General features: G+C 49.1%; 1 protein-coding gene across 2 annotated transcripts in view; it reads left to right on the forward strand.

Moving 5' to 3' along the window:
• The window catches only part of GPC3 (glypican 3), a 154,342-nt gene that overhangs the window by 88,587 nt on the left and 47,593 nt on the right, over window positions 1-18,162 (forward strand). For both annotated transcript variants that reach the window (XM_064462967.1, XM_064462966.1), the window contains exons 4-5: window positions 5,332-5,465; window positions 8,395-8,520. In XM_064462967.1, the coding sequence (XP_064319037.1) occupies window positions 5,332-5,465; window positions 8,395-8,520 (260 nt within the window). The remainder of the gene's footprint in view (window positions 1-5,331; window positions 5,466-8,394; window positions 8,521-18,162) is intronic.

Here is an 18,162-nt window from a genome sequence, read left to right on the forward strand (position 1 = left end):
CAATTACAATAGTTAATTGCTTTTCAGTTTAATGTACAGCTTCTCCCAAAGGAAACTCGGGAATAGGTATAAAATGATATACGTGAACTTGAGAGCAGAGAAGATTGCAAGAGGAAATCTTCAAAAATGAGGCTGTCCCCCTGAGAAAAAAAAAATACTGTGTCTTCCTGGAGAATGAATCCATAAGCAGAAGAGTTCACACAGAAGACAAATGGAAACTCCATGTAAAGTTTAAGCAAAGGTCAAATATAGCAAGTTCTTCTCTGGCGAAGAGTGCAGATCATCAGCTGAATGAGAAGCGGCAGCAGCAGGTATTGAACAGTGTCTAATGCACTCTCTTCTCTTCCAAGAGGAAGTTGATTAACTTTTTTGTGTGTGTTGGTTTTTTTTTTTTAAATCGGCTAGAGAATTACCTTTAAAACGCTCTTACTCTTAAAAGTGATGCTCAGATTGGTGCTGAGGATCACACATGTGCTGCTTTCCCATCTTCCACCACATGGATTTGCTTGCTGATGTGCAAGGTGAGGGGTTTTTGCCCCGTGTAGCTGCCCTGCCTTGTACCTGGGCAGCGGAGTGGGTTCGACTGGTGACCCTGGTGCTGTGAGCGATGCCGTCCTGCTGTGGCTGGGCTGGGGGTGCCCGCGGGGCCTTCACCCTCCATTGGCTGCACCGAGGCTGTGATGCGTTACACAGAACCTGATGTTGTGGTCGCTACCCTTTTTTTCGACATAATTTAACCTTATCCCAGTGGTCCCAGTTTCTGTTGGCTTGTGGGCACTCATGTTGGACTAGCATTGTACTCTACACCCTTGCAGTCAACCTGGCTGGAAGCAGCCATGGTGGCAGATCTGGTCCCCGGCTGCTCACGGTGCATCATTTCCAAGCAGCCACAAACAGGTTCCCTGCAGTCCTCTGGCACCTCTTACCCTAAATTAATGGGGAAGCATTAAAGCAGGCTGATAGTACTACTCCATTAGCTTTGCCCCTGTGCTCCTCACATCAGTGTTCCCTCTAAAGCGGAGCCATTACGTGCTGTGTGGCTCCCAGGGGGCAGCGGGAGCCAGCTGCTTCCCCGTCCGGCGAGGGGACCGTCAGCAGCCGGCACGTCCCGGGGAGCCGCGGGGTCCCTGACGAGCTCTGCCCGACTGGTAGGTGCGGGCTCGCCCTGTGGCTGGAATGAAGAAATGGGGCGGTGGGTAGCGGCTGGCAGGAGGCAAAGTGTTCCCTTTGTGGCCTGGGACACGCTTGCATGGAGGAGGCTGATGAAATCAGGTAATTAGTAAGTTTGTTAATGAGCTGGGGCAGGGAAATTTAGCTTTAGCTGTTAAACTATCAGTGGCTTTGGGGGATTGTAAAAGTTCAGGGCTTTGGGAAGGTTTTGCTTGCCTTGTGTCCCCTTGTGGCAGTTTTTTGGTGGACTGGCAGATTCTCTTAAAAACAACCAAAACCCTAAGCCCCATTGCCTTAAACCCCACGCTACCGTTTGATTTACTTATTCATTTTTTCTGTGGCATGATGTTCCAAGCTGCTGCCTGTTCTGGGTCTGTGTGTGAGGCATGAAATAAGAGACTGCACAGCTATTGCACTGAATATACTTTAGATAAGGATTCGTGTATATTTACGATCCTGCTGATAGCATGCAGAGCCTGAGGAGAAGAGCCAGCGGTTCCATTCTGTCAATTTGCTTTGAATTTCACATCTATAGTTGTGTGGCGGGAGGCAACCACGTATTACCACTGTTGCTCGATACTAGTTTAGCACACGCTATTAGATATGCCGCCTTCCTTTCGTTCTCACCCTTGCAGGCATCCCACCTTACTGGGGATCTGGCTGCCCTTGCTCTGCTCCTCCTGCCAAAGCAAGTGATGCCTGGAGAGCTGAAGCACCTCACTTTTACCCCCCCACAAGGTCTGAGGCTTGTGTTGTCCCTTATCCGGCTGCCCTACAGTGGCATTTTTCTGGACTCTTTAAAATTTGGAGCTTACTTTAAAATAGTGGTGATTAGGAGGAGATTGGGAAAGTGGGTTCATGTGTTCCTGAGCTTGCAGCAGGGACTCAAAAAAGGGGGACAGTCTGAAACAAGCTGCTGTCATAGGACCGACCACTTGTGGCCCAGCAGACTTTGGCAGATGGTTTGTTAAATCCTCCCCCCAAAAGCGCACGCGATGCTGCCCTTGCAAATGAGCAGGCAATCTGTTACTTCTACGTTCTTTCACTTTATTTAAAGTTCAAATCTCAGCCGTGTTTTTGTATGACTAAAATGTGACAATCATTTCACCGTGACTTTGCGAGATGGGCTGCAGGGTTTCTTTTTTTTTTTTTCTCCCTGAAAAGGTTATTTGGTCCATGAATAAATAAATGAGTAAAAACTTGAATGCACTCCTCTGACTTTCCAGCTTCTATCCATTAAGATTTCATCTGCTTTCCCATGTCAGGGCTAGCATGGTCCTGTTTGTGGTCCCATCCCTTGCAGGAGCCCATGGTACCTAGATGCCGAGCAGGGCCACGAGGATGTGGCCAAGCTGCAGCTCCCATGCAGGACCTGGGAGCAGAGGGGCTGCGATACCTTTGCTGGGTGGGAGACAAGGCAGCTCTGGTCCGCCTGAGCACTTTGGTGTTTGAAGTGCTGTTGTTCGTGCTGTTGCTCAGGCCCTCCCCTTGTATTCACCGTGTCTCAGCACCCTTGGGGAAAAAAGCCTTGATCTTGGGCTTGCTCTTCTCTCAGGGTTCAAAGGCTTCACCAGCTGAAAGGCAGACTTTGGAAAGGGAAGGGACAGCTTTTTACAGAGCTGGGGAGAATCAAAAGAAGTCATTGCAAGCGGCAGCCTAAAATATCCGACCTTTTCCTGCTTCTCTCCTCTGCTTTATGTGCCCGTGCAGAGTGTGGGTGTAGCGATGCTGCATTTGTGGTGTCGCTTGTTCTGTGCCCTCTGTCGTGTCGTGTCGTGTTGGCATACCTTGTGTTTCCCCGGGTGGTTTTGTGGCAGGTCTCATCTCTGGCCTCCCTGTGGGCTCAGCAGTTACCTTTGGGGGGTGAGGTCTGCAAACCCCCATGCAGCCTCGTGCTCTCCTGCCAGCCTGCCTGTTGCAGGGACAGTGGCACCAGCCAGCACAGAGAGAGCACAGGACATGCAGACCCATTCTGCAGCGGTGGGGTGTTGGGTGTCCTAAATGCCCTTGTCCAGGTCTCCTGTTGCCCTGTGGTTTCCTTCTAGTCCTGGCTGCCTGTATTGGGGGATTACCCAATAATTTTATGTGGGAGAGCAATGGGTGGTGAAGGAAAACCCAAAAGGCAAAGAAAACAACCCAAAACATGGTGTTTGTTTTTCTTACTCTCTTTGTCTCTTAAGCCTGCCACATGTGGGAGGCTCATTGCCACTGGGGGCAGTAGGGCTGTTACATTCTTCTGCGAGACTTGGGTTTGGCAAGGCGGGGAGGAACCACAGCCAGGGGAGGACAGTGGAGAAAAAACGTGGGTAGGATGCTGAAGAAGTCCAGCATGGAGCTACCAGGATGATGAGGGGACTGGAGCATCTCCCTTTTGAGGAAAGGCTGAGAGACCTGGGTTTGTTCAGCCTGGAGAAGAGAAGGCTGAGGGGGGATTTAATAAATACCTGTAAATGTTTAAAGGGTGGGTGTCAGGATGATGGGACCAGGCTCTTTTCATTAGTGCCCAATGACAGGCCAAGGGGCAATGGGCACAAGCTGGAACACAGGAAGTTCCACCTGAATATGAGAAGAAACCCCTTCCCTGTGCGGGTGCCAGAGCAGGGGCACAGGCTGCCCAGAGAGGCTGTGGGGTCCCTTCCCTGGAGATATTCACACCCCAACTGGACGTGGCCCTGTGCCCCTGCTCTGGGTGTGCCTGCTCAAGCAGGGGGTGGGACGGGATGATCTCCAGAGGTCCCTTCCAACCCCCACCATGCTGGGATTCTGAAACTGCTCCCCTGGAAGCTGCAGGAGGAGCTGCTTTGGCAGAGGCAGGTGCAGAAGGGACCGGTGGCAGCATCTCTTCCCACCGTGCTGTGAACCAGAAATGGCAGTGCCTGGCTCCCAGGAGGTTTCTCTTTTACTCTTTGTTGTATGGCAGCCTGAGCAAACAAACTGTGCTGCTCTTGATAATGAAAGGGGTGACGTTACTAATTAATTCTGTCCTATTACATCCTGCATTTGGGTGGGCAAATAAATCTCCTCTTTACACATCAGATGATTGTAGCTTTGGGTGGAGGGTGTGCTTCTAACTCGGAGTTTAGCTGGCTGCCTTGTTTCATGTGGCATGAAGATAAATGAGGTGCTATGAGGAACAGGCATTTTATGGGTACATTGCTTGTCCTGAGCCTGGATGCTGCTGGTGGGATGAGGCTCAAGGAAAGAGGGGTTGGTGTTCCTGGTCCCAGCAATCAGCTGAGGCCTCCTCGCAACCCAGCATGGACAAGTCCTGCAGACTAGCATGGGATGGTTCAAAAGGCGAGCTTCCCAGTGGCATTGGTGCCTCACGGGAAGAGTTGTCCTTTGGTGGTCTCACAGAGAAGGAGATGGCTGCAAATCCATCTGCAGCATGGACTGCAGTGGTGGCCACAGTGCTGCTGGCTGAGTCGTGGGACATTGGCTGCATGGGAGAGCTTTAATGTGGCATTTTGGATTCCTTCCCTCACCACTGCAGGTGGTTACCGAATCATCTGTGTGCTAATGAGCTGATTTGTGCCATGAACAGAGCCCTGTTAATCAATACCTCCCATGGTATGACTGCGCTGTAGCCATAATGCTTGCTTTATTTTAGGCCCTGATTTTTTTAATTAGTAATGATGTGTATGATGCTCATCCCTGGGCACCTGCAGTGCAGGCCCTGCAGATGCTGAGCTGCCTCGAGATGCAAAACTGACGTCTCAGGATTTACTTTTGGAGGGCAGGTGTTACCTAAAAGCCTGGCTAGAGCGGTGGAGCACAGCATCCTGAGGTGCTGTGGTTTTCAGCAAGGAAGTAGTAGGGAACATCTCGAGCCTCCTCCTACCAGCATGAGTTCAACCCAGCACAGGAAGCTCTGCTGCGAATGCTTGCAGCTCAGGGGTTTTGACAATCATAGGGCACTTGATGTCCAGAAATCTTGCCTGAAGTTCCCTGCCTTCCCTCCCACACGGGGTATTTGTACAAGAGCAGGCTTGCATCCTCAGGGCGGCAGTTTGCATTCAGGTGCTTGCATGAGCTATGACAGACGGGGATGGTGGGACGAATGACTAGCTCGTGTGCAGGGGCCAGTGTGCATCTCAGCTATTTCCCTGCAGTATTTCTGGTACCAATATTTCCTCATGCTGCTGTGTTTCTGTTTTCCAGATCAGCCGGTTATGCGGCCATGCTCAGCAGAGGCAGTATCGATCAGCTAATTACCCTGAAGACCTTTTTGTTGACAAGAAAGTCCTGAAGGTGACTCACATTGAGCAAGAAGAAACTTTGTCGAGCAGGAGGAGGTGAGAATGCTTGGGCTGAGTGCAGTGTCCACGGGATGGGCTGCAGGAGCGGTCGCCATACAGGATAGCCCCGTGGAAGTGGATGGAAGAGCTCCCTATTTGTCTTGCCCATAAACCTACAGCTGGTTTTGACTCTGAATATCAGAGCTGCTCTACAGCTAGTTCTGAAGTGCAGTGAGGTGCCTACATGTGTTTTCTCGCCTGGTGCATTTTTTTAAAAAACCTGTAAATGTGCCCCTTGTTTTTCATCAATGTTTTGCCTTTTTTGCAATGCTCCAGACACCCAGGTTCATACACCAAATGCCTTGTCTGGGTTTCTTGGGCACTGCTATAGTGCCAGAAATACTCACAGGTAGTTATAGGTGGAAATGGTTGCTCCAGCCTGAAATGTTGCATGTAACACCATGCGTGTAGTTAAAGGGGACTTATTTCCCTTTATTTCTGTGCAGTCTTTTATGGTAGTTCAGGAATGTTAACAGCCTTTTACTGAGTATTTTCAAAGTGAAGCAGGTGCCTCTGCTGCTGGCACTGCACCCCTTGCTTCCTTCCCTCTGTAAATAGAGGCTGTAATTCAGTGGGCTCATGCTGGCGTGTCAGGGAGAAGCATCTCCCCTTTGGATCTGAAAGTGCACACAGAGACGTGTGGTGCCTTTACTGCTGTCTTGAATACAAGAAAAATCCCTGTGGAAGAGAAACAGGCAAGCTTGGCAATATTTGGAACTGGGGATAGACTAAATTGGATGGATTTCTCTTTAAAGAGTAAGACGGCCACATACTTGATGCGGTTCCCATGAGATACAGCACCAGGGCTCACATTCCTCTGTTGCCTCAACACGTTGGAGGGTTACACAGCCCAGGATCTGCCGGAGATGCCCTTTGAGGACTGTGAAGTCTAATGAAATCTACTGTGATGAATTACATGAGCTCATACCTGCAGATAAGGAGGAGTTTCTCCCTTCCCTTCCCCTCCCTGCCTGGCAGGGAGCTCTGCTTCCCAGGAAAGTTTTCTTCCATCTGGGCTCTGTGGGACAGGGAGCAAGGCAGTGCCTAGCATGTAAGGAGCTGGGCGTGATGGGCAGTGTAAGGGTTGTTCTGCTCAGGGTCTGGTGTAACTGAAGACCCAGGTCTTGCCTCATTTTGGCTTTCAAAATGGTGTTGGTTGGATGTCCTGCCCCACTGTAAGCCCAGTACAGGAGGTGGCCATAGGAGGTGGTTCATGAAGGAGATGAATGTCTGAAGCACCCCTGCAATTTGTACAGGGGGATGTGGGCTGAACTCCCACCCTTTGGAGGGGCTTTGGCTCCTCAGGCAAACCCTTGTTTATTGGCATGGAGAGTAATGGACAGGTTGGTGCTTGCGATACTGTGGCAGGCAGTGTTGTGGTGACCCAGGGGAGGACTTGGGTGCCCCTCTGCCTCCATCAGCTGCTGGCTCTGACCGCATGGGCTGTGTCCGTCTGATCAGGGCAGAAACAGGCTCCTTGTTAGCAGAGCAGAGCAGCCAGGCTGCCTTCGCTGGTGCTGGGTTGTTTTCTCCTTGTTTCGCCTGCCCCCAGCTGGCAGTCAGGGGCTTTGTCTGAAGAGGCAACTCCACAAAATTCCCAAGCAAAGAGAAGCAAAGAGGGATGGAGGGAACTGGGCACCTCCTCTGCACCGCAGCCTGCCTCAGCTTGCTCTGTCTGACAACCTGGCACTGCTGCGCAGCTCCCCAGAGCCGGTGGACTGCAGAGGTGCCACCGAGGTCCCCACCGCTGTGGGCACCAAGGGAGTGTCCCCAGGAGTGCTCCCCACTCAAGGTGCTGATCCCTCATCATCCCTCTCAGGGAGGAAGGAGGCCAAGAAATAAGCCCTTGCCAAAGTGGGAAGTGCACTGAACTGATTCCAGGAGGTCCATGAGGCCAAGTCTTACCTAGGAAGTAAGTCCCTGCTACTCATAATACCATGCTATCTGTGTGATTTAGCTAATTAAATCTGCCGATGTTCCCCGTTGACAGCTGCAGAGTGCCACCGAAGGGGCTGACCTGGGCTGGGGGCACGGGCGCATCCTGTTCCTGCAGCTCCTGTCCCCTTTCTGGTGGCTGTCGGCATCCCTGGGTCAGCTTCTGTCCTGGCACCTCTGGACTGCTGCCGAAGGGGACCTGCAGGGGACAAAGGTCCTTGGTGCTGGGAAGGGAAGGTGCAGGGTTGTGGGTGCAGCCTGGTCTGCATTCTCTCTGTCTGGTGCAGTCACTGCTTCTGAGGTTCCTCCTGCCTCCCCAGGGCAGGGCCACTTTGCTGAGTGTAACCTGGCCCTTTGAATGCGGACTGTGACTCCATGGCCAGCCCAGTGTACGCCTTGAAATTGTATATTTTTGACAGTTAAGCATGAAACCCAGTGTTACCCCTCTGTACAGGTCTGTGCTGAGAGTGTCTTCTTTGGTCTGCCACCAAAAATGCCAGGTTCCCTTGCACGGATGTTGCACGGCTGATGTCAGGCAGACCAAGTGAGAAGGCTGTCCTTTCCTGAAGGACCTCTGTTGCCTTCTGCAAAGCAGAGGGGACAGCTGGCAGCCTGGGCACTTGCTGCTCAGGTGCATCCCATGTATGCACGGCCTGAGCCAGCAGCACCTTTCCTTAGGTGCTGTGAGAGCGCAGAGGGTGTGTCTGGCCTTGGTGTGTTGCATGGTTGGGCTGAGGTTCTGCTACCCCAGCATCCCTCCCATCACCAGTGGTTTTGCCCCAAGAAACATGGATTCAGCCCTTGAGTGAATCACGTCAGGGAATGGTGCAAAATGCTACCTGAGGTCAGAAATAAGACTGATGCTTCATGGTTTGTTTGCATCCAGCTGCTTTCTTGTGTTTGTGTGACTACCTTTACTGGTTAAAATACACCAACCACACCTTCTTTTAATCTTTTAACTGAGCACCATTTTTTCCCCTGTTTCTTCCAGGGAACTCATTACGAAGCTGAAGTCCCACAGCAGTTTTTACAGCAGCTTACCAGAGTACATCTGCAACCACAGCTCTGCTGTTCAGAACGACACTCTTTGCTGGAATGGACAAGAAGTCATGGAGAGGTGAATCACATCTCGCTTCCTCTCTCTCCACAGCACCGCTTATCTTTTGTTAGCCAGGTGCAGGAGTGGTCTGTGGCCGAGACACTGCTCGTTCCCTTAAGAAACCTTTTACAGAGCTGCTGTCCCCCTGTGCTGCAGCTGAGATGGATGTGGAAAGTCTGCACGGAGAGAAGTGGTGGTGTGCTGCCCTCCGCTGAGTTTTCTGCACTCTGCTGTGAAAACCCTGCAGCCATGACTGCTTTTGGTTGGGGCGGGTCGATAGTGGCAAACCAAGAGGGGAGAGCAGCAGCAGCTCAGCGCAGCCGTGCTCCCATGGGAGGGTGCACCGTGGTGCCAGGGGTGGCTCCTCTGGGGTAGCAATGGGGGCAATTGCCTCCATGCACGGTGTTGGGGTGGGGATGTCTCCAACCTGGCTCTGTGCAGTGGTAGCGGGACAGCAGGGCTGGCATCCCCTGCCCGATCCAAGGAGTGACAAGGAAGACCACCTTGTTGGGTTTCTCCTTGACCATGGCTCTGTGCTGGAGGAGGCCAGGACCACTGAGCTCTGGTGGTGCCACTGCTGCCATCTGACCATCATCCCGCACCCGAGCCCTAGCTGTCCTCTCTGGATGGAGCCATTCACGCCAGGGTCCAACTCATGCCCCGGCTGCTTTTCCCTGCCCTACTTGCTGGTTCTGAGGATGCCCTGGCAGTAACTGTGAGGTTAATGAAGATGGGCAAGTAGAGGATTAATAGCACAAAGGGGAAGGAAGTGTTAACAGAAATGGAGATTTTTTTCCTTGAAAAAAAAAAAATGCCCCTCAGGAATGCTTAAAGAATGTGGAAATAGAACTTAAGTGTTTTTTATAATTATACATAAATCTCTTCTAATCAGCCTACTTTGCAAAGCATCCTTTGCTATTAAGTAGTTTGCATAAGGGAAGAAATAGAAATAAAATCAGGAAGTGGTGAAATGTTGAGATATTAATTATGACTTCATGATCAGTAACCTCAGGTGGTAATTAGCCTGTGCTTGCAATACTGACCTGAAACACTGAAGAGACCAAAATAGCATCAAACTATATTTTGAAAAAAATTGCTCAAGCATCTAAGATCACACACTTAATAAAATGTACTTACGTTGCCTAAGGAAAAATGTGTCCTCTATGTGTACCTATTTCTGGAAAATCTTAAGTTTCCATGCCTGAGAAGTACAATTGGAGAAAAAAGATTATTTCAATACTGTCTCACTGATTGTTAATTAAAGCTTCTTAAAACAGTGCTATAAACACTGCGGCTTTACAGGGGAGGACCTAGGGTGAGGTCTTTTCTTACGACAGTTCACCAGGGCCACGAATGGGTGCAGTGACAGCAATGGAAAGGTGCTGAGTCCAGATCCTCCTGCAAATGTAAGTTCAGAGTTATCTGCAGATCAAGCATGACTTTAGATGATAGCCTTCTTCAGCTTTCTGTGAGAATACTGGTGGACTGTCATAGGCAGAGATGTCACCCTAGGTCCCCTGCTGCAATGCTGTGGTGTTGGTGGCACAATATGGCAGGTCACATAGGTGCCACATCATGCAGAGGGGGTGAGGTAGGGAGAGGATAAAGTGTGTGTACATGAAGGGGGCACTGAGATTTCAGCCCGTGGCTGCCCGGCTGTTAAACTGAGGATTAAATCCTCCACTGTGCTTGAAGAGAGGGTGCCTTTCCTGCCCTCTCCTCCTTGCCCCCTCTGATCTGTTGCACAGATGTCACCACCTCTGCCAGCTGCTATGAAATATTAGTAACAACTCCCTTGCAGGCAGATATTGGTGTGTTTTGCTGCGAGCGGAGAGGGGTGCTGAGGGTTAAATCCCCCATCCCCTCGGGGGGACTTCACTGGTGTCCTGGTGGGGGAAACCCGTGCTGGCTAACCATGTGAAGGCAGGGGTGCTCAGGAGGGAGGGCAAATGGAGGCACAAAATGGAGATAGCTGTTGCCCCTTAAATGCATTGACTGCCTTCCCACCTTGTATTTTTAGCATCTGCAGCCGTAACACTTGGCAGCGTGACCCTCTCCTCTCCATAGGCTGTGAAAGTGTCTCATACCTAGTGGTGTTTCTGCCGATGAAACTACAGGGGGAACTCACCTAAGTAAAGCTGAACTAAGATAATGGTCCAGGGTGCTCCTCTCCCAGGACCCATTTGCAGGATGTTTCAAACAGAAGCAAACATGTAGTTAAAATGGTCTCTAAAGCCAATTGCACTGTTTCCTGTGGAGCCAAAACTGACTGCTTCACATGCTTGGACTTCCCAGCGTGGCATCTCTTTCAGAGAGTCTGGGAGGATTCCTGAAAATCAGGAGCATTTAAGGTAATGGTGCTCGAGTACTCCAAACCACCAGTTTCTTTATTTCAGTGTTTTCCCCAAGAGGGAGCCAAGCAGCTGTTCACTGCATAGGAGCTCTTTCGCAAGCTGCTCTGAGAATGTGCCTTATGTACCGGAGCGTTTCTGGCATGGCTACAGCAATTCTTCTGTTAGACTGATGTGCACTTGTTGGTCATCAAACTTTGTCTTGCTACTCTTTGCAAGAAACTTGGTGGCTTTTGAATATCTAGTATTAATTTCAGGATGCTGACCTGCTAGTTGTCCCACATATATAATGGCTCCTAGAGAGAAGGGTCTGATGTTCTAGGTTTTGTGTATGTAAAATATACTTTATATCTTAATGCTTCCCTCTTGCTTTGTTGGATATTGGCTTTTGCTAATCAGATCTACCTGACTGAAAGTTCAGCAGGCTGGACAGGAGGAGACATTCCTGCCTTGCACTTAACCTGCTGTGCATGGTTGCTGTAGCTGGATATGTTTCACCTCAGGGCAGGATTGAGTTGCCTGAGCATGGGCACCATGTGCAACCTGAGACCCCTTCGAGTTTCTGGGACGTCCATAGGAAGATCTAGGATCACCCATGTCCCTGTGGAGTGGCAGGTGGGGCTTGAGGGAGGCACCTTGCAATTCCTATAGTAGTATGAGGTGCCCACCCTAGGGATAGATTAGAAAGCACCTGCTGGAGCTGCTGAAAGCTTTGCAGCATCTGGTGAAGACCAGGAGAGAGTGATGGTTGCGTGGATGCCATGTTTCCACCTGTTTCTATGTCTGGTGCTGTGCAGATGATGGGTAAAACTGCTTGGGCATTGCTGTGTCAGAGAGCTCAGTGTGAGCATCCATATGGGCATGTCTGGGCTTTGGTAGTGTTCCTGTAGGGTTTGTTGCTATTTACCTCTCACATCTTTAATGCAGTACCTGAGTGTTAATTAAGATAGAGAGAGGAGCCCTACTGGTTTATCTGTTTCCTGACCTCTCTGTCAAAACAAATTTGCTAGTTATACTAAGCCCTTTTCCTATAACATGTTAAATCAAGCCTGGAATAGCAACTTCACAGCCCCTTGCCAATGCACTCAAGTACTAGATAATACCGACAACATGTATCCTGCAATTTGACGCAAACAGTCCTTTCGGCCTCCTACGCTCCTTCTCTTGTGTTTTTTTCTGAATCAGTATTTACTCTGTCCTGTTTATCCCAGTGCTTTGTTAGGAGAGAGTGAGTGTGTTCCTCCTGCCCATGGACCGGGTGTCCGTGCCTTGTCATGCCATGTCCATGAGGAGTGCTCAATGCCTTTCCACTGCATCTCATTTCCCAGCTTGAGCCTTGAACCATCTTCTGTTTCCTCCCTGCCCTTAACTCCCTCTGGCACGTTCCTCTGGGACTCCAATGCAATGCAGCTGGCTGGAACATTTTATTGTACTTTTCTCCCAACACAACAAACTGTTTCAGTGCAGTTCTGCATGGACTCTACTCTGCTTGTTGTGATCAAGGTCCGACTCTACTTGAGCTGTGTTCTTGTTTCATCCCTGGCTCTGAGATTTCCCACCAGTGGAGCGGGGTTATGCATGCAGCAGGTGCACTCATTGCCTGGTGCAGCCCCTTGCAGCCCCCTGAAATTGAGTACTGAGAACCTGTTGACTGAGGGCTTTCTACACCCTGGCTCGTGGTGGGGATGACATATAATGTTCTCTGCTGATGGATCAGCATCAGTTGTCCTGCTTTGTGTATTCCAGCATTTTTAATATGATTCGCCCGTCATTTTCTTTTACTGAGTCTTACTTTGTGGTCCTTTGTCCATCTCATTTGCTTCTCCAAGTTGGTCTATCTAATGGCAAGAATTCATCATCCTTCCTGAGGTCTGATCTGTTAGATTGCCATTCCTTATGTGGGTTTAGGATGGGGTGCCTTGAAATAATGTCTTGGAAACAGTGGCAACCATACAAGGAAGGTTGTTTTTTCTGGTCATGCAGAGTCGTGCCTGTGGCTTTTGCTGTACTGTTGCTGTGTGGTTGAAGAACATAAGCCAAAGTGGGAAGAAAAAATAAAAGACAACACGTTACTAGTTTTCACACTTTTCAAAGTGTGCAGAAACATATTGTGCTTTCATGGGATGCCACAAAGGTTCGCAGCAAAAGCCACACGTGACATGCTCTACTACTTGCAAAGACCTTGTTGAGGGGTCACAGTGCTTGGGCGTTCATGGTAGCTGGAGACCAGACCTGCTGGATCTCCCTCTGTCCCTGTGCATCTCTGTGCACCTCTTTGCAGCTTTCCTGGGCTCTGTCAATTGACAGGCACTTGCCTGAGATAGCAGAGGGTTGGACGTGTAGACAGGGTGGGTGTGCAACAGCTTAAACCTGCCTAAGCAAGGGTTGCCATTATGCCCTTCCTTGCCTCTGTTTGTCTTCATGCACCATCCTCCCACCTTCCCTCATGCTGGTGGTGTTGGGTGGTGAGAGGATGTTGTCCAGTCTCTCTTAGCCTTATCTCCATCCAATGTAGAGAAAAAACAGAGGGTGATTCTTATCACTGAAGTCCTGACTGAATAATTAGCTCATTTAAAGACTTCAGCTTAAGTCAAGTGGGTGTTGAGATATCGAACTCATCTCTGTTTCTATAGGAGTTAGGTGTCTGAATCTCAAAAGTGATTTAAGCCTTTATATATAGTATCAGGTTTTGCAGCATTTAATACTAAAAGCCTATTAAAATCTAAATTCTCAGAGTTCAATAATCTGCTTACACAAGTATATTCCTTTCAAGCTGTTCTGAATAGAATGGCAGCAACATTTGCCCCCTGCACAACTTGTAAGCATGTTAAGTATTACTGTTGGATACTGCCATTTCCAAATTTCTCAAGACAAACTTGTACGTTAATCTAAATCACCAGCATAACTCTTGTTCTCTTTATACCAATTCCAAATTAATATATTTTTAGCACCTTGCCAGATTCTCTTCTTCAAGCTAGAAGTCTCAGATTTCCCTGCTGTTGCCAACGTACTGTGGTTTGTTTTAATCATACAAATCAAACAATGAAAGCACAATTGGAAGCAAGCGAGAAAAATGAGATTCTGTAATTGGAACAAAGGAAATTCTGTGCCAGCAATAACCCTTTAGTTCGTGAAGGGTTTGGTTATTTCTGGCAGTGCTGCAAAATATCTGATACAATGGAGTCCCCAAAGAGGGAGGTTGTATAACTTTTCAAGCACATAAAACATAGCTTTGTAGCAAATGTGAGTTATAATGAAAGGATAGTAGGCAAATTCAGTGTGTTATTGAGTGGCCATAATTGTTTCCAGAGTATTTCAGAAATGAAGATCATGAATCTTCCTCAGTTAAGCCTGCTGCTTTGTCTCAGATTTAGCCAATTTTTCCATAATCTATTTGTCTTGAACTTTACTCAACTGAAGTAAGAGTGGAGGGAAACTTCTGTCCTTTTATCCTACAAACTCCCATTGTTTTGCTATGAATATTACAATTTTTGCTATTCCTTCTTAAAGTCCCACCTCTCAGAACCAGGTGATTACCTGAGACATTGTGCTCCTGCCACTAGCACCGCTGATGTAACGCTAAGGTTGTCCCACCAAACCGAAAGGCAGCAGGGCTGGGGAGGGTAAAATGTTGTCATCACCACTGCACCCACCTTTACTGACCCATGAAAACCAGCTGGAGATAAGACTTGGTTTCCTGCAGGAATGTGGGGGAGAAACTTTTCTCTCCTGTTTCCTCTTTTTTGTATCTTTTTGCCTTCTGTGTGGTGAGGACTTGGTGTCACCAGCACACATGGCCTGTAGTAAGTCGTGTCTTGAAGTGCAGAGCAGCTTGAGGGGGTTGCGGGTGCTGGAAATGCTGCGCTCTCAGGCTCGGTTATTAAGTCCTGTGCAATGAAACCTCTTCTCTTATATTGTAGTCGTGTCTTATAGCAGTCTGTGTTGTATTTGTCCCCCATCTGCTCCTTCAAACAAGTGTGATTCAGTGAACAGAGGTAGTAGAGGAAAAGCCTGCAATGGATGCCATGTTGTTTAAATTGTGGAGCTGCATTTGAATAAATACTTCACAACTGGAAGGCAGGCATGAATTAATTGTTATTTGAATTAAAAACTTACTTTCTTTTTTCTAAAAGGTGTAATTCTTTATGCTTGACTTACAGGGTTACTTTCTCTAAATCACGTCAGGCATTGCAGTAACTCATCTCTAAGTCTAGCATGGCCAAGTAGGATGATCACACATTTTACATTCATTGCCATCTATTTAAATTGCATTTGTTGTCTTGTCTTCCTTGCTCTGAAATGAAAGCCTGGAAAGACCTGTGTTTGGACTGCAATGACCAAACATTCACAGGAGACGTGTGGATGGTAGGGAGGAAAGGAGGGGAAAATCCCTTAATTTGACTGCATACTTTGGCATTTATGGCTGGTGGATAAGGAGCAGGAAGGGTCTGTAGTTGTGGTATCCTCACAGAAGACCTCAGATCATTAGTGTTTTCATCAGATGGTTGTCTTTAAAGTAATTTTTAGCAAGGCCTGCTTATCAGCACATTTTACAATGTGACATTTGTCTTTGGAAAATACCATGTCCCCAGCAAGAGCCCATACCCAGCGAGCCCAGGCAAGGAGATGCTGCTGACTGACGTCAACACACGTCAAAGAGGAAAGTATTTTGGGCTTTGCTTATGAAGTGGAAGCCAGACGATGCTCATGTTGCAAAACTGATATCCCTTTGGCACAGGGACCCCCTGGGAGTATGGGTGGACTTCATCCACTGTGCATATTTACTGTTAATGCTGATATCACCATGGCAGAGGTATGTGGTGGGTTTCACAGAGTGGCACATGTGTCCTGCAGAAGGGTCTGTTTTATTGGCATATGTTGAAAGCAGCTCGAGATGGCTCTGAGATTTCTCCTTTGCTGAGCTGTGGCTGGGGAACACGAGAGGAAGGTGATGCTTTGGCTTTGCTTTGCAGTGGGACCTGCAAGCCCACCAGCCCAGCAGCAGCTTGGTGGGATGTGGGGGATCCTGCATGGGGACTGCCCTGGGAGCCCCCTGTTCTCCAGTTCGATGGGGTCTGCAAAGGCATCTCTCTGCCACGTTAAGGCCTGGCTGCTTGGCCCAGGCCGAAGGGAGGGGTGCCAGCTGCCTTTTCCAGCTTTTCTGGCATTTCAGGAATGTCTGCCCCTCACGGAAGCTACATTTCAAAGTCTTTAACCCTTTGTTTGCCTGCATTCCAGGTGCCTGAACGCTGTGCCAGCCTGGCCCTGGTGTGTGGGCAGGGGGGAGCTAGTAGCCCCCTCGTACCTGAGTGTGCTGGGAGGTCTCAGCTCCGCAGCACAGAGGCAGCATGCCCTGAAGTACCGAAGCCATGCAGGAGCTCATCTCTGCCTCTCGGATGTAGCGTGTCCCCATACATCTGCGTCTTTGCGATTCATGCTCAAAGATGTGCAGCTTGCAGTGCCCACTGCCTTGCTGCTTCAAATGACTTCTTGTAATGGTGCAAACGGTTAATTTTGGGCCTAGTACATTCCCTTGTGCCTGGCCAGGTGGGAAGCACCAGGCGGTAGCACTCTGCTTCTCCAGCATCACTGTTTTAGGGAGAGATCCCTCTGCTAAAGCTTTCAGGTTTGCTTCCTCTTCTGGTTTGTCCCTCTGGGGGAAGTCATCTGAGGTCCTCACCAGTCTAGCAGAGCCTTCTGGAGAACAATTTCAGTCTTTGGACATGTAGGTGTGGTGGAGTACTGCAGTAGTACTGGGTTCCTCCCTCCTGTACGACATCATGTAGGCTACAGAAATCTTCTCTGGCAGTCGTTGGGTGGATTTCAGAAGGGGTTTTGCCCACACAAACCCAAGCTGTTGAGTTTCTTTGTATAAAACTGTTTAGGAGAGATATGCACCAAATGGGCTTGGTTCTGCTCTTGCTAAAACACCTATGGAACATTTATCCTGCTAGTTAAATCTCTTAAGCCACAGAAGACTTTTTGGATATGTACTCTAAAGTTCCATCAATGTTTTAAATTAAATTTACAGTGACACCAAAAAATGGTAATTTCTTTGGTGTCTGAAAAGTCATGTGTCTTAATGTTTATGTTCAGTTGCCAGATGTGCTTGTCAGGTTGGCACGGTGGTATTAGGTGACTGTGTGACAAATATGCGGCAGGTTTAATGGTTCCCTGCTGCCAGTGCCTTGTTCCCCTGCAAAACGTTAAGCCCAAGTGTTTGCATAGCTGGGCAGGTCTGTGCTTGCGGCAGCAGCATCTTCCCACGAGATGGTGCTCGGACCATATGGTCCCGCTGGCCGCCTGTGCCAGGAAACCAGACCTTCTCCTGGGCATGGGCTGCTGCAGGCTGGGATCCAGCCTGGTTCTCTCTGACCTCACTCTTTTCAGTCATTTAGCTTTCAGCCTACAACAAGCCTCTAATTGCATGTGTAAGTGCTCTTCTGAACTGGGAGCTATTGTGTCTCAGGTATAGGGGTGTTTTATACTTCCCAGGATAGTGCAAGTATTTAAAAAAAAAAAAAAGCATGTGTTTTGCAAAATGTTGAGTCCTGTTAGGAGGCCCAAGCATGGGGAAAGGTGTCTGGGCAGAGAACAGAGCTGTTGGAGTCAGTACAGTATGCCTGAGCAGCACCACGCTGCAGCTGAGGTGCTGCATGGTGGGTTGACTGTGCAGGCAGCTGCCCCAGTGTTGAGGAGCTGGTGGGGCTTGTGAGACCCGAGTTGATGTTTCTGCTTTGCAGTGATGCTTCTCCTGTACCTGGACAAAGCTGTTTACATTTGGAAACATGAATATACACAGGCATGTGCTCCTCTTAGAGGCACAAACGCCTCCTTTCTCCCATCCTTCATCTGCCATCTCTTTCAGCGAAGCATCTTGTGGCATCATCAGCCCTCAGTTGAGCAGTGTATGGGGAGTGCCCAGCGCTGGGGGACCCAGCAGGGGATGCAGAGCATTCCTGTACATAAAACTCCTGCTCCAAAAAAGCCTTGGCGTGGAAATTGGCCTCAGTCCTGTGTTTTAAATGATGCAAATATTTCAGATCAGGGGCAGGTTCCTGCTGCACCAGTATAAATCTGGGGTTGCCTTTGCATCCCCACATGTCTGAGTCTGTCTCATTCCTAGTTTAGAGTTTAAGTGGGGCCAACCCCCCTGTGTATCCCTGAAACCAATGTGCCCCGACAGCTGTTTAGCTGAATGTCCCTGTGACTCTTGCTTTCTCCCCCAGCAAAGCATCCTCCCTGAGCTGGCCCCACCATCCCTCCTGTCTCCCCCCTCTCCTTTAAATCCCTGCTGAAGTCCCACTTC

Source organism: Phalacrocorax carbo, chromosome 11, assembly GCF_963921805.1.
Source record: "Phalacrocorax carbo chromosome 11, bPhaCar2.1, whole genome shotgun sequence".
Classification (NCBI taxonomy): Eukaryota; Metazoa; Chordata; class Aves; order Suliformes; family Phalacrocoracidae; genus Phalacrocorax; species Phalacrocorax carbo.